The 15,484-nt window shown below is 31.7% G+C and overlaps 1 protein-coding gene across 48 annotated transcripts in view; it reads left to right on the top strand.

Annotated features, from left to right (window-relative positions):
- RIMS2 (regulating synaptic membrane exocytosis 2) overlaps window positions 1-15,484 on the top strand; it is a 753,111-nt gene that overhangs the window by 368,839 nt on the left and 368,788 nt on the right. For all 48 annotated transcript variants that reach the window (XM_073999244.1, XM_073999245.1, XM_073999258.1 and 45 more), the window contains one exon: window positions 4,576-5,501. In XM_073999244.1, the coding sequence (XP_073855345.1) occupies window positions 4,576-5,501 (926 nt within the window). The remainder of the gene's footprint in view (window positions 1-4,575; window positions 5,502-15,484) is intronic.

The raw sequence follows: 15,484 nt of genomic DNA on the forward strand, positions 1-15,484 counted from the left end.
GGTTGAACAAAGGTAAAACAATAAAAATAGATTAAATATTAATTGTGATATGTAAAAATTTCTATATTTTTGATTTTTTATAAATATAAATTGATTTATTAAAAGCTTTTTGTAGGAATTATAGAAATGGGCCTTTGTTTTCATGTTTTACAGGATCATATACTTCTGTTAAATCCTTGATTTAATGTGTTTTAACAGCTTAAAATTTTAGAATTTTGTTGCAATGTTACATTTAAACTGTATGGTTAGTTAGCATTGTGTAATTGTATTCATGAAGTATTATATTAGTTTATTTAGCAATATCCGTGCTTTATAAAGATTTTTAAAAACAAGTAGGTATTTTTTTCAGGTTATTGATTTTTCAAGTGTGATTTACATCTTTTTATTTATAAAGTAACAATTTTTTAATGATCTCTACTATTAATGCTTATGAGTCACAAAAATTTTCATATAGGTAGTACTTAATTTAATGTAAAATTTGAATTTACAAAAATTAGTAATCTTCAAATTCTGCACTGTATTTCCAGTGTTATAATTTTTAAAAATTGCATATTTCTTCAGTTGAGTTAAAATATGTAAATATTACAATGTAGGTTTCCATGTAATTTTTCAACGTTTATAAATGTTTTCAAATGTTCATCAGACTATATTTTCAGAGATTTGATTATTATTTTATCAATATGGTCAGTATTATAGGTGGTATTAGTAACACAAATCACTTAAGATGGTAAAGCCTGTAAATGTTAAAATGGAAGTTATGGTAAAAACATGATGAATTAATTTATGGCATATAAACCCTGGATGCCTTTGGGAAATCTGGAAGTGATTTTAATTGGGAAAGAAGCTTCATTGGAGTTTTCCCATCAGTCAGTATGCTTTTTGGACATGGAATTTAAGGAGTCTAATTGGTAGGATTTCCTATGCATACTATTTTGCATAGTTAGAATAACATTTATAATGGAGCATCAGATGTGTTATACAAGCTAGAATATTTAGAAATAGATTGAATAGTCCACATGACAAACAACTGTAAGCAAGGAGTAGAAATGATACTTATTACAGTAGATTTAGGATGTTTAAAATGTGGTTTTCTATAAACTGTTTCTAATTAAGGAGAGAATACTATGGTGAAAGAGAAAACAATTCTAACAATGCAGGTGGCAGTAAAGAGAAGTGAATCGATATTAGATAAATATAAAGTGAATATAAATATATACTGATATTGTTATAACAGAAATAGGGATTGATAGAATGCATAGGATTAAAGATTAAGGCACTATATGATGCCACAAACACATTTTATACTAAAGAAAGGCATAATTTTGGATTCTGCCTCTTAATTTCTCAGGGTCTTTGAAGGATTAAGTGAAATGTAAAATCCTAGATGAATCGTTCCTTTTCCTTTGTATTATAATAGATGAATTAAATACTGCTAAATGCCTTATGGTTCTTTAGAGAAATGTATAAATTATCAATGATATTGTTTTATCTATTAAATGTTTTCCACCTGATGATGATAAATGCTAAGTCTTGTTTATAAAGGCTGGTAGCAAAGATATAGACTAGAAACACATTACTTGAATTTACATTGATTTTATTTAGTTCCTGAAAGGAATATAGTATCATGAAATATAGAAGTTTAAAATTTAAAGGACAGTATATATGAAGTAATTCATAATATAGTTGGTAAAAATTATTTGATAGAATATTTATCATTTAGAAATAATTGATTGCAGGTTCTTCATTGTTTGATACATATATTGTTAGAATGAAATCGTGCCTTGTTTCTCGCATAGTGTTAATATACTGTAAAGTACTATACCTTAAAGTGTATTTTTGAAAACCTAAGTCTTTGTAACAGTGACAATAGTCATCCCAATTTCCGATTATAACCACTGTTCTATTTTTTATAGTGGTTATAATCTTAAATCCAGTACAAATCGACATCTACAGTATGATTCACATATTTCTGGCAAATTTCATAATCTCTAGAACAATGTGATTGCTAGATTTAACAATGAATTCAATTTTCCTAAGGTATGATTTTTAAAAAGTACCTAGATGGCTTGCTAGGAACTAATTATTAATAACCTTTCTCTTGGAACTGAAGTCCTTAATAGGAAATAAATATTTATCAGTAAGATAAAATATACTGTATTCACTTTATACTCTACTTTCAAAAATTCATGTTAATTCTTTAAGATAGGAATGAAGTGTTCCTTTTTTTTCGTACTTCTATACTCAGTTTGCATTAAATATATTATGGGAAATCCTTAATGCATTAAGCTTTCATGTAGGCTTATTAACTTGATGAATTTGTGGTATCAATAAAATCATACTACCTATGAAATGGAAGATGGTTTCAGAATCATTCACCCTCTTAAGAACAAGGAATGTGTCTTAATCATTTCTGTATTCCTAATTTATATGATAGTGTGTGGCATTTATTTCTTACCTAATATATGTTTGTTAAAGTAATATATGAGTTAACATGTAAAATCTATGTCTCTCAATTTAAAGCACAAACTCCTAAGGATTTAATGGTTATATAGTTTGAAATAACTGGCTAATTGCAAAAGTATGACTAAGAACTGTAGATTCCTTAAATCTGGTGTTCTTTTCATGATAGACTACTATCATGCCAGAGTATTTTTTTTTTTAGTCAAATGTATAAAAGTAATGACAAAAGTAAAATGAATGATGCACAGTGTACACACACATATACACACAAACATAGGGTGTTACTATAAATTTTTTTTAATGTTTTGTTTTGATTGTAAATTTTAAACTGTAGGAATCTATGGTTTTATGTAACAATTGTAATCTAAAAGATTTGTAATTAAGTCCTAAATGTTTTATATATAAATGTAAATGCTAAAAAATGTCATATCCACTTTCTTAATTATGAAACATTTAAGGGATAGACTAATTTTTTCACTTTCTACAGTAGTTATTCCTTTATAGTTCCAGGTTAGAGTTTATCCTGGCTTTGTACTTACCTAAGATTTGAAAGGTGGAGGATATACAGAAGCCATTATTGTCATGCGCTAGTTGTTGGCTAGCAGATGGGCAGATATAAAAGTCTTAGTGGCTCCTGGGCAAACTCCTGTTAATTGGCCACCCTGATGCTTTAGGTGGTTGAAATAATTGCTGGCAGATGTCCATAGACTCTTGGCATTCATAGCAGCTTTCTAATGTCCATTTTGAGAACCCTTGTCTCTGCATCTTCAGGCTAAGATCATCAGCATTAACTTTCCTGGCTTTCATTCCTGTAGCCCATTCAACCATTGTGTAGCTTCTGGTTCCTGAATTAAAACCCTTCCTACCTGGAAAACCTAGAATAACTTCTGTTTTTGTTAGTGAACCTAATTGATAGATTGGCAGACTGTATTCCAAATATGAGGGAAAAAGATTCTGTGACCCAGGGGAGATATTAGAGAAGAGTGCTGATTTTTCCAGGTTGGGTCATTCTACTCTGTCCTTTCTCTGTTCTTGCTTTTGGACTAATAAACCATTGACTAAGAAATTCCCAACTGGACTGTTGAATCTTAGTCATCTTTAACTTCAACTGACTTCACTCTTTCATTATCTGCTGTTCATGTCCTGGCAAAATCCCCATAATAGTTTTCTAAACCTTTTCTGTTATCTTCAGGATTCTAATCCTATTGCTTTTCATGACTAATAGTTGATATTATCTGAGTTTATTCCAGAGAAAAGGTTGGTGTGAATATTTTGTTAACAGGGTATTATGTGTGATTGCAAGGTTCACTAGGTTTTACCAGTGTTAGAAGGGTAAGTTGAGAACGTAATAGGCAGTTTCTTCTTCTGAGACTATAAGGAAATATGAGGGGTCAGATGTAGAGACTTAGTAGAATAATATCACCAAGCTGGCCTTAATCTAAATGAAGATGGAATAAAAATAGCAGTTTTTCTGATTTCTAGGATTTTTGTAATGAGTGGATCATTATTATTTATCTATTTAAATTGCTTATCTCAAGTTAGATCGATTAAAAAATGTTGGAGACATGATGATAAAATGAAAATTTAGGTGAACCAATACTAGGAATGAACTAGACAGATGATGAATGAAAACGATTTTTAAGAGCCAGCACTTAGTTTTAGTCAGAAAGTATTCAACTCTTGAGCCAAATCAGTTTGGCTTCATTACATTTTCAGGTAACTTTCATAATATGTTAGGTATAGAGCAGATGGAAGAAAATATTTTTCTAAGCTGCTGAATAATAGTTGGTGGATACTGGAAGTGTATGTAGCAAGCCAAGCAAGGAAATTAGAATAAAGGCTATTTTATAGCAGTGGAATAGCATATTACCTAATTTTGGAGCATAAGCATATTCCAGATATAGTGTTGCAGGCACTTAATAACCACAACAAAGTACTTATTTGAACTTAATATAATGAATACTACTAAAACCATTGTTTTGGTATGCCTTTAAAATGAAATTTTAAAAAGGCAAAAGGACTACTTAGTTATCCATCAACCTGCCAGCAAATCAATGAAATGTAAAATTGATAAATTTTTGCTCTTCTCATTGTTCTTTTCCTTTGGTTACTTAGGAAAAGAAGCCCATCTGTGTCCAGAGATCAGAATAGAAGATACGACCAAAGGGAAGAAAGAGAGGAATATTCACAGTATGCTACTTCGGATAGCGCAATGCCTAGATCTCCATCAGATTATGCTGATAGGCGATCTCAACATGAACCTCAGTTTTATGAAGACTCTGATCATTTAAGTTATAGGGACTCCAACAGGAGAAGTCATAGGCATTCCAAAGAATATATTGTAGATGATGAGGATGTGGAAAGTAGAGATGAATACGAAAGACAAAGGAGAGAGGAAGAGTACCAGTCACGCTACCGAAGTGATCCAAATTTGGCCCGTTATCCAGTAAAGCCACAACCCTATGAAGAACAAATGCGGATCCATGCTGAAGTGTCCCGGGCACGGCATGAGAGAAGGCATAGTGATGTTTCTTTGGCAAATGCTGACCTGGAAGATTCCAGGATTTCTATGCTAAGGATGGACCGACCATCAAGGCAAAGATCTATATCTGAACGTAGAGCTGCCATGGAAAATCAGCGATCTTATTCAATGGAAAGAACTCGAGAGGCTCAGGGACCAAGTTCTTATGCACAAAGGACCACAAACCATAGTCCTCCTACCCCTAGGAGGAGTCCGCTACCCATAGATAGACCAGACTTGAGGCGTACTGACTCACTACGGAAACAGCACCACTTAGATCCTAGCTCTGCTGTAAGAAAAACGAAACGGGAAAAAATGGAAACAATGTTAAGGAATGATTCTCTCAGTTCAGACCAGTCAGAGTCAGTGAGACCTCCCCCACCAAAGCCTCATAAATCGAAGAAAGGAGGTAAAATGCGCCAGGTTTCGTTGAGCAGTTCAGAGGAGGAATTGGCTTCCACGCCCGAATATACAAGTTGTGATGATGTTGAGATTGAAAGTGAGAGTGTAAGTGAAAAAGGTAAGCTTTCTAATTACACATTTTGCTGTAATTGATTAGATAAGCTTTTTTTTATAGGTTGTATTTCTGAGTGAAAATGTAATAGGTATTACTAGCTTTATTTTAAAAGTCTTTTGATGGTATCGAACGTGTGAAGAAAACTTCATGTTATAAAAAGTATCTTCTGTTGTTCAGGTATAAGAACAACAGAATGATGTTCTATTGATTTTTAAAAATTGCTTTCTTGCTTTGTTTCTGAAAGTTTTCTTGTATCACTTGGCAGCATATTTCAAAAATATCCATTAACTGTAGTTTTAAAAATAACATTAATTTTTTGTCTCCTTATAAAAGTAACAATATGTTCACTATAAAACATCTGAAAAAGTCTTCAAAGCATAAAGAATGAAATGCAAGTTATCCGTATTTCTTTCCCCCGATATAACCATTGTTAACCTTTTATTGTATTTTCCTTCTTTTTTTTTTCCTATGAATGTATGGTTTATAGATTTATAAAATTGGTATCTTGCTATGTATAATTTTGTATACTGATGCTTTCAATTGTTATCACATCATAAGTGGTTTTTCCCCAAACCATTAGATGTTCTTTAGTAATACATTTTAAATAGCTACACTAACATTCTATCATAAGATTATACCACAAACTAAATATTTCTTTATTTGGGGCATTGCCGTGGCTTCCATTTGCCAATGTAAATTATAATGGTTATCTTTATACATACTTTTTGCCTACATCTCTTGAGTATTTCAAAAATATATATTCGTACTTTGGATTATTTTAAGCTTTAATTCAGATTACCAAATTGCTTTCCAAAAAGGTTGTAACATGCTTTACTCTTGTCAGATGTACTTAAGTTTTCAGTCTCAATTCACCAAATCTTTGCCAATTGAATAGCCACAAAAATGCTCTCTTTGTCATTTTAATTTGAATTTGATTGTAAAGTTGAATGTTTTATACGTTTATCTGCATTTGATATCTTCTGTGAATTATCTGTTCATTCCTTTAATTCTTTCTGCCCTTCTTTCTCTGGGTATTAGTTTTTCTCTTATTGATTTAAAAGCGCTTTTTATATAGTTAGGATTTCACCCCATTTAACTGTTATTTGCCAAATACATTTCTCATTTTAATGTTTACCTAGTATTTTACTTTGTTTATTTGAAACTATTGAATTTAATGTAGCTAAACCTTTGTATTTGGTGATTTTTTTCCATTATTTTCATCTTTAAAAGCTCTTTATTCACTTCCAAATCAATTAAGTATTTAACTGTATATTATGTCATTTTTAAATTATTTTTTAACCATTAACTTTTTAAACATTCTGGAATTTATTTTGGAATATGAGAAAAATATCCCAGATTGATGAGTATCATACCGACCTCCTACTCCCAATTTCCTTATACCATTTGATGAATAGTCAATTTTTTCTTTATAGAATCAACAGGAATCACAAGGGATATTCAAGAACAGAGCTAGGTATGAAATGATTATGGAATCATTTTATACTGTACCAAAATAATTAGCTAGAACACATAAATTGAGAGTTTCCATTCTGAATTAAAAATAAAAACTGTGATATAAAAATAACTAACAAGAAATGAGGGGCCTACAGGAAGAGCCGTAAAATTTTACTGAGTAGCATAAGGAAGATGTGAGTAGCGGTTCCTAATTAGGAAGGCTAAGTAGTATAAAGATGCAAGCTCTTTGCAGATAATCTCTTGGAGTTAATAACATTCTAGATATAATACCAATTGGACCCTTGAAGTATTTTATTTCTAAAGTTAATCTGGAAGAAATAACACTTGTAAGAATAGTTAAGAGTAGTGAGGGAGAACTCACTTGACCAGATAGTATAAAATGACAATAATTGAAAATGTGGTACTGATAGATAATTTGGGCATATCAGTGAAATTTTAATATATTAAAACTAATAAATGATAAAATATAAAATGCACAACAATCCAAGAGGGAAGAGATAAACTATTCAACAAATAGGATTAGGGAAATGCATATGCAGTTTTAAAAAATCAAGTTAGGGGTATTTCATATTTGTTGCATTCAAATGATAAATACTAAGAAAAACTTGCTTATTAAAATATAATTATCTATAAAGAGCAACTGTCAATCTTAATTAATTTTTTGTGGAGTATATACAAATTTTATTTTCCCTAAGCTGTAGTACTTCCTTAAGTATATTTAATCATCTTTAGTTTGGTCATTTTTCACATTTGCCAGAGTATATCATGATACTAAAAAATAAGAAAAAGGATAGTTTTGTTATCTTTGGTGGTTTGGTTTAGATTCTATCTGGTAGGTATTTCTGTTATCCTTTGCTAAAGTAATGCCTTCACTTGTACCACACAAAAATGTAAAAAACCCAGAAATGTATCAATTCAGTGCTTGAAAGCTTTTTTATATGTGATATCTTTATTTTAGTATTCTGAAGTATCCACTTATAAAAATCTCATATAAATAAAAAGGTATATATGAGTTAAATTAAAATCCTATTTGAAACAAATTAGCAAAGCTAAAACACTTAGAAAATATAGAAAAAAAATGCCTCTCACATTTTTTTTATTCCCAAACTTGAACTTCTAGTAGACACTGTTGAAAATAGTCCTCTTTCTCATGTATTTAATCATTTGTTTCACAGAGGACAGTTTCTGCCAACATGTATTCGGCAGAAAACTACACTTTAATTTGAATTTGGAGGAATAAACTTGAATGAAGTAATCTTTTTTATGTTTAATATTTCCCCAGTAATTGAATTCAGTGAGGATAAATTGTAGCTGTTGAGACACTGGGATATTATGGGAAAGAGATTGAGTTATATCATGTCTTGGCTTTTCATCATTAAAGTAGCATTTTTTTAATTATTTGTGGAAAATTGGCAATTTGATTTGGGAATAAATTACCTTTAGAAGTATCTAACATTGTGGTTCATCTTTGATAGTTAACTAATGTTTGAAAATTCTTCCTAATAGTTAAAGAAATTTTGCTAGTGAATTTTAAACATGTTTTTCTGTATTTTTATATGTAGAGACATCATTCTAAGAACCAACCAACTTTTAAAAAATAATCACCACTTTGTTTTATTATCCCTACACTAAATAACTCCAAAGAATGTGTTTTACAACTCCGATATCTTTCTCCTTGTCTTTACTTTTCTGTTTCTTTTCAATTTTGTGCATAATCTTTCAAAAATATGCAAGGCAAATTTTCATCAAGTTATCTAATTTTAAAATGTTAACAACACTTTATAGATAGCACCAAGCAACATTGTCATTGCAAAATAATTTTTTTCTAGGTCCTAGTACATCATAGCTTCTACTACGTAGCAGAATCTTTCCTGGTCTATAAATAATAAAATTCCTTGGCAGTTGGTAGCAAGTTTATACTTTACTCTACCTAATTTTTTTTTTCTCTGCTGTCCTTTTGGATAGTCTGTTTCTTTTCTTCTTCTATCTTTAAGTTTTGGCTCGTCTCTTACTTGTCACTTCAAATGGATTTCATTATTTTAAATATACAGAGTTTCACTCAAATTTATAATAGATGTCATTTCATTCAGTATATTCTGTTAAATGATGCTGCTAATTACAATGACTGGGCCATTGTTTGTGTAACAAAAACAGAGGTTTCATGGGAAAAGTATCAGTTTTGGAGTAAAAGAAGATGATCAAACCCTTCACTAACTATGTCATTTAGTTCTACCTTTTTAACCACTCTAGGTCTGTTTCTTTACCTATAAATCTGTAAATCGGGATAATAGTATCTCTATTGTTCAGTCATTGTAAGGATCAGATGAGACTGTGTATACACAATACTCATCATACAGTATTCAAATCATTTTTGGATTACTTAATGTTCTGTGATAGTTAAGACTTTTATAGGACAACTCTAAAGAGCTCTGAATGAAAGTATAATTGTGGTCATATGGATGTGGTCATTTGTGTTGGTTTCGCCTCTTCCAAGATCTGTCCTAAATTGAATGAAGCTTGTTTTCAGGGTAGAAAGAATATGCTTAACTTGTTGAGATGTAATTTTAAGATGTAATTCAATGTCTCACTGAATACTGAACACCTATTTACTCATTTTTCTGCCAAGAACTCTTTCAATACCTATCATTTGCAAGGTGTTGGATTGGATCCAGTGGAAAATGCAGAAATGAGTTACACATTTTTTCTATCCTAGAAATTGAGAATCTAAAATAACTAGCAATATAAGGCCATTGTACTAAACAGGTACCATAGGACTTCAGAGGAAAGAAGCATTAGTTGTATTTACTGATTTTGCGTGCTCTGTATGTCTTGTAACACTTTTCTTTTACTCAGTGTGATATAGTTTGCTTTTTACAACACTAAATTGATCGCTTTCCCATACTTTGTGTTGGGTTAGGAAATTGCAAACTGATTTTTTTTCATTTTTTTGTTTGTTTGTTTTTTGCCTTTGGGTTATAGAAGGAGGTAAGTCTTAGATTGCTAATAGCATAGTATTTCTGAATTTAAATATTTCGAACATTCTTCTCAAAGTTTAAAATATATTTCTTTGTAGCCTTTAAAAATAATATTGGATTTCTAATTTTATCTATTATTTTCTTATTGAGTAGTCTATAGCAGGTTTCTCAACCTCAGCACTACTAACATTTGAGGCTGGATAATTGTTGTGTTGCACTATCTCATGCATTGTAAGGTATTTAACAGCATCCCTGGCCTCTACCTACTAGATGCCAGTAGCATCCCTAATCACAGTTGTGACAGCCAAAAATATCCCCAGACATTACAAAATATCTCTTGTGGGGCAAAGTTCACCATCTCCAACCCTCGTCCTCATCCTTATCCCCTTCATTGGGTCTCCTCCCCACTTCACTTTCAGAACCAATTGAGAGGATCATAACTATCATTTTTTTAAAAAGAGTAGACTAGAATAGAGTAGAAAATATCAAAGTCAAGTTCACAGAGTAAGGGTAATTGTGTTCAGTAAATTTTTGCTTTGTTACAATGTAAAATATATATTTCTTTCTGTAGATTATGACCAAAAATGTTTTAAAGTTACTCACTTATATTAGAATTTTGTGACTCACTTGATGCTCGTGTTTCGCATTTAGACCCAGAGAAACGTCTAGAAATTAGCTTCAGTGGCGAGTTAATATCTCGTATAATAGATTCTGAACTTTTCCTTAGATATATTTTAATCTTAATATTATAATCCAGTGTAATTTTTCACTTTAATTAAATAGCCATGTTGTTAACCATTTGACCAACTGCACAAAAGATGCCCCATTTGATCTTCTTTAAGTTACAATCTGTTGTGGAGAGTTTTAGTTTCTTCTGTGTTCCATGGCCTAATTTGACTATTTTTACCTGGTAGTTGCAGGCCTTTATTTTTTTTGTATAAAATTTTGTGTAAAAAGTGGCCTAGCAAATGCAAGAATACATGTGTATGGTAGTTTTCTAGCTGTAAATTATGAAATGTTTGAATCAATTCTTACATGTGAAATTAGCACAACACACTTTTACTTATTTTGTAAGATGAGAAGGTGAATGGAGATGGTGGTGGATTAATTTGGAGAAAAGACCTAGCATAGGAGGAAGGAAAAATAGACTACACCTTTCAGATAGAAGCATGATCCTTTAAGCTTTAAAAACAAACCCAAAAAATGTCGGCTTTGTATTTGTCTGAATTTAGATGTTGTCAGTATCATTAGTGAAATTTACTGCCTTACATAGTCTCATAATTTTTTATAATTTTTAAGTAATGAATTTACTATACGTTTGTAAAGAAAATAGGCTATTGAAGACAATGTACATTAGCAGTGTGAGAAAAATATTAATTTATGGTATCTGAGACCAATTAAACATCTGAGGAATTCGAAACCAACTGGACTCAAAAATTTTTAGGACAAGTTCTAATAATAAGAATATGTTAAAAATTATTAGATGGCTAGATAACAATTTTTTTTTTTTTTAATTTGAGACAGGGTCTCACTCTGTTATCCAGGCTGGAGAGCAGTGGCATGGTCATAGCTTACTGCAGCCTTGACCTCTTGGGCTCAAGAAATCCTTCTGTCTCAGCTCTCCAAGTAGCTGGGACCACAGGCTTTCACCACCAAGCCCAGCTAATTTTTAAATTTTTATTAGAGATGAGGTCTTACTGTGTTGCCCAGGCTGGTCTTGAACACGTGGGCTCCAGCAATCCTCCTGCCTCAGCCTCCCAAAGTGCTGGGATTACAGTTGTGAGCCACCACTCCTGACTTGCAATAAAATTTACTAAGACTTTCACAAGTAAAATTTTTAAAAAGTCAAAGATTGATTATTCTCTTATGTATTCACTCCACCTATGGGTAAAATAATCTTATGCTAAATAATTATTCCAATTTTAATGTGAGTCTTAGGACTTTACCCTTGAATAAAAAGGACCCAATCACATTGATGTTACTTGGATATAATAAATTACTCTGTTGCTGTATTAGGCATCATTGTAACTCCTGACCTCAGGTAATCCGCCCGCCTCGGCCTCCCAAAGTGCTGGGATTACAGGAGTGAGCCACTGCGCCTGGCGCAAATTTTAATTGAAAGTGAAAGCTGTTATGTTGGATTAGAATTCAGTAGAGGATGCCTAGATTTTAATATTTAGTAGAGCTTTAAACATTTGATGATTAAATTTCTTCAATGGACAGAAAAATGTATACTTTTATGGAGGATATATTGTTATTATATTATTATTATTATTAATCGATGAGAGACATAAAAGAGTAAATGCCCTTATGGTATTACAAATGGTGCATAGGGCATTTATATTTGAGCTGAAAAGCATTGAAATAGCAGACAAGGTGGGTCTAAGACTAATTCAGTATTTCAAGAGGTATAGAGTAGATTCATTCATTCATTTATTGATTATTTCTTTCAACTAAAATATATCAAATGTCAATAATATGTAGTACTAGAGTATGAAACATGAAATAAGATAGCATTTTTTCTTGCTCTAGAATTCCACCTTTGGGGTACAGGAGTAAAATCTTAGACTGTAAATTTAACTGCATATATGGTTGACTTATCCTAGAAAGTTGTATCTGGGATAGGCTTTTATTTTTGTTAGCCTGTGCTAGAAATATTACACAAGTGAAAGGATTTTAGAGTTGATTTAGCAGCAAAACAACTTGACTTCTTATTTAAGCCTCAAATACAATGTAATTTTACTGCATGTGGGAGATTATCCATTTATTATGAAGTCTCACTTAAGAAAATGATCAGATAACGCAGTCTAGATTAGGGATAGTTAAACTATGGTTTGTGTGCCCAATTCAACCCATCACTTTTCTCTGTATCTCTTGTTTTTGAGCTTGGAATGTTTTTTACATTTTTGAATGGTTAAAAAAACTTAAATATTTTGTGATATAAAAATCACATGAAATTTATTTATTTTTTATTATACTTTATGTTCTAGGGTACATGTGCAAAACGTGCAGATTTGTTACATATGTATACATGTGCCATGTTGGTGTGCTGAACCAATTAACTCATCATTTACATTAGGTATATCTCCTAATGCTATCCCTCCCACCTCCCCCGACCCCACAACAGGCCCCGGTGTGTGATGTTCCCCTTCCTGTGTCCAGGTGTTCTCATTGTTCAGTTCCCATCTATGAGTGAGAACATGTGGTGTTTGGTTTTCTGTTCTTGTGATAGTTTGCTGCGAATGATGGTTCCCAGCTTCATCCTGTCCGTACAAAGGATATGAACTCATCCTTTTTTATGGCTGCATAGTATTCCATCGTGTATATGTGCCACATTTTCTTAATCCAGTCTGTCACTGATGGACATTTGGGTTGGTTCCAAGTCTTTGCTATTGTGAATAGTGCCACAGTAAACATATGTGTGCATATGTCTTTATAGCAGCATGATTTATAATCCTCTGGGTATTTGCCCAGTAATGGGATGGCTGAGTCAAATGGTATTTCTAGTTCTAGATCCTTGAGGAATCGCCACACTGTTAAATTTTAGTGTATATAAACTAAGTTTTATTTACACATGCCAACCCAGTCATTTATGTATTGCCTATCAATTCTTTCATCAATACTTTTTTTATGACAGAGTTGAGTGGTCGAGACAGATTACATGTTTGCTGTCATTGCTTTGCAGTGCTGCTCAGCAACTGCAAATTACAGTGACATGTTTATGACTCCACAGTGTTTTGAGTAGCATGCACACAACCATGCTGTGACATTTCATTTATTTTTTATTAACTGTGCACACATTATGTCATATCAAGAAAGGATAAGGAAAGTGGACTTTGAATGTTACAGCTTTAAGGCACCGTGGATTGTGGATCACATGTTACCAGATTAAACACCCATCACAATATTATCAACTCACAGGAAAGCAAAGTCCAGAAAAATTTAAAAATTTAAGTCACCAGATTTGGTGACTTTTCTTAATGAACTTAACCCAAAATTATGAGACAAAAAATAACTATTTTTAAGAGAAATTTATACTGTGGTAAAGTTATTTCAACAATTAATGTTTGAATCTTATCTAATGTCAAGCTGTTTTATATACTTGACTTGGTGTCAAAAGTTAAAACAAAATAGCAAGATCTCTATCCCTGCAGAATTTTGCAGTAGAAATATCTTCTAAGCTCAAACTACAGTTCCAGCAATGTTTATCAGACTTCAGTGTGAATACAAAGAAACCTGCATATTTCAAAATTTGTTTAATTGTGCAGTTGAGGACCTTCAACTAGAAATGGCTAATCTGCAATATAATAACATGCTAAGCTTTTAGTAGAAGAATCTAGTAAAAACCCAGAAATGTATTACAAGGGATAAATATGCATAGTTAGATTATATGTTTATCAATTGATATCAGTGTTTGGCAGTACCTATCTGTATGAAAAGAAAATTTTTGAAGATCAAATACCTCTTATTACAGATCAGTGGTAGCAGATGAAATTTTGATGACAGGAAACACTAACATTGAACCCCAGTTACGTGAAATATTATCCTCAAAATGTATAGGTCTATATTTCAAAAATTACAGTCAACTATTTATATTTTAAGTTTCATCAATAAAAATTGTAGAAATTTGTCTTCACTGTTATTACTTAAGACCTACATAATAGCCTCGATTTTGCTCTTTTGCTCCTAAAATATTTGTTATTTGGCTCGTCAGAGAAAAAGTTTGCCGATCTCTGGATTACATGCATTGTTAATTTTCGATAGTTATCTTGAGATCAGTTGATGATATTTTCTAAAAATGAGCAAATAATCATTAATACTTTTTTTAACTTTTAAAAGCTAAAAAAATTAAGTTTTAAAAATTAAACATTGTTATAATTTATTATGCCTTTTTCTGCTGGACATTTATTTTCTTCGGAATTTAAATTACTTTGCTTCACTTTTTAAGCAATATAATTTATTTTAGGAAATAAAATTAGGTGTACTTACTGAGTTGTTATCGTATTTTCCTTTAATTCCTTGACAAGGGGTTTTTTTTTTTTTTCATTTTTGAACATACTTTTAATAGCTGCTTTAAAATCTTTGTCTGCTAAATCCAATATCTATCCCACTGAGAGTCAGTGTCTTAGCTCAGACTACTATACCAAATTACCATAGACTGGATAGCTTATAAAGCAGATGTTTATTTTTTACAGTTCTGGAGGTTGGGAAGTTTGAGATTAAGGTACTGGCAGATTCAGTGTCTAGTGGAAGCCCTCTTCCCAAGTTGCAAATAGCTCTTTTTGCTGTATTCTTACATGATGTGGGAGAGATAATCTCTCTTGTGTTTCTTCTTATAAATGGACTAATTCTATCATGAGGGCTCTACTCTCATGACTTCCCTAAGACTTCACCTCAGAAACTATTATATTGGGGATTAAGGCTTCAACACATGAATTTGGCAGGAGGGGCATGCAAACATTTAGTACATAGCAGTCAGTTTCTTTGAATGATTTTTTTTCCTAGTTATGAGTAATGTTTTCCTATTTCTTTGAA

The sequence above is a fragment of the Macaca fascicularis genome, chromosome 8 (genome assembly GCF_037993035.2).
Source record: "Macaca fascicularis isolate 582-1 chromosome 8, T2T-MFA8v1.1".
NCBI lineage: Eukaryota > Metazoa > Chordata > Mammalia > Primates > Cercopithecidae > Macaca > Macaca fascicularis.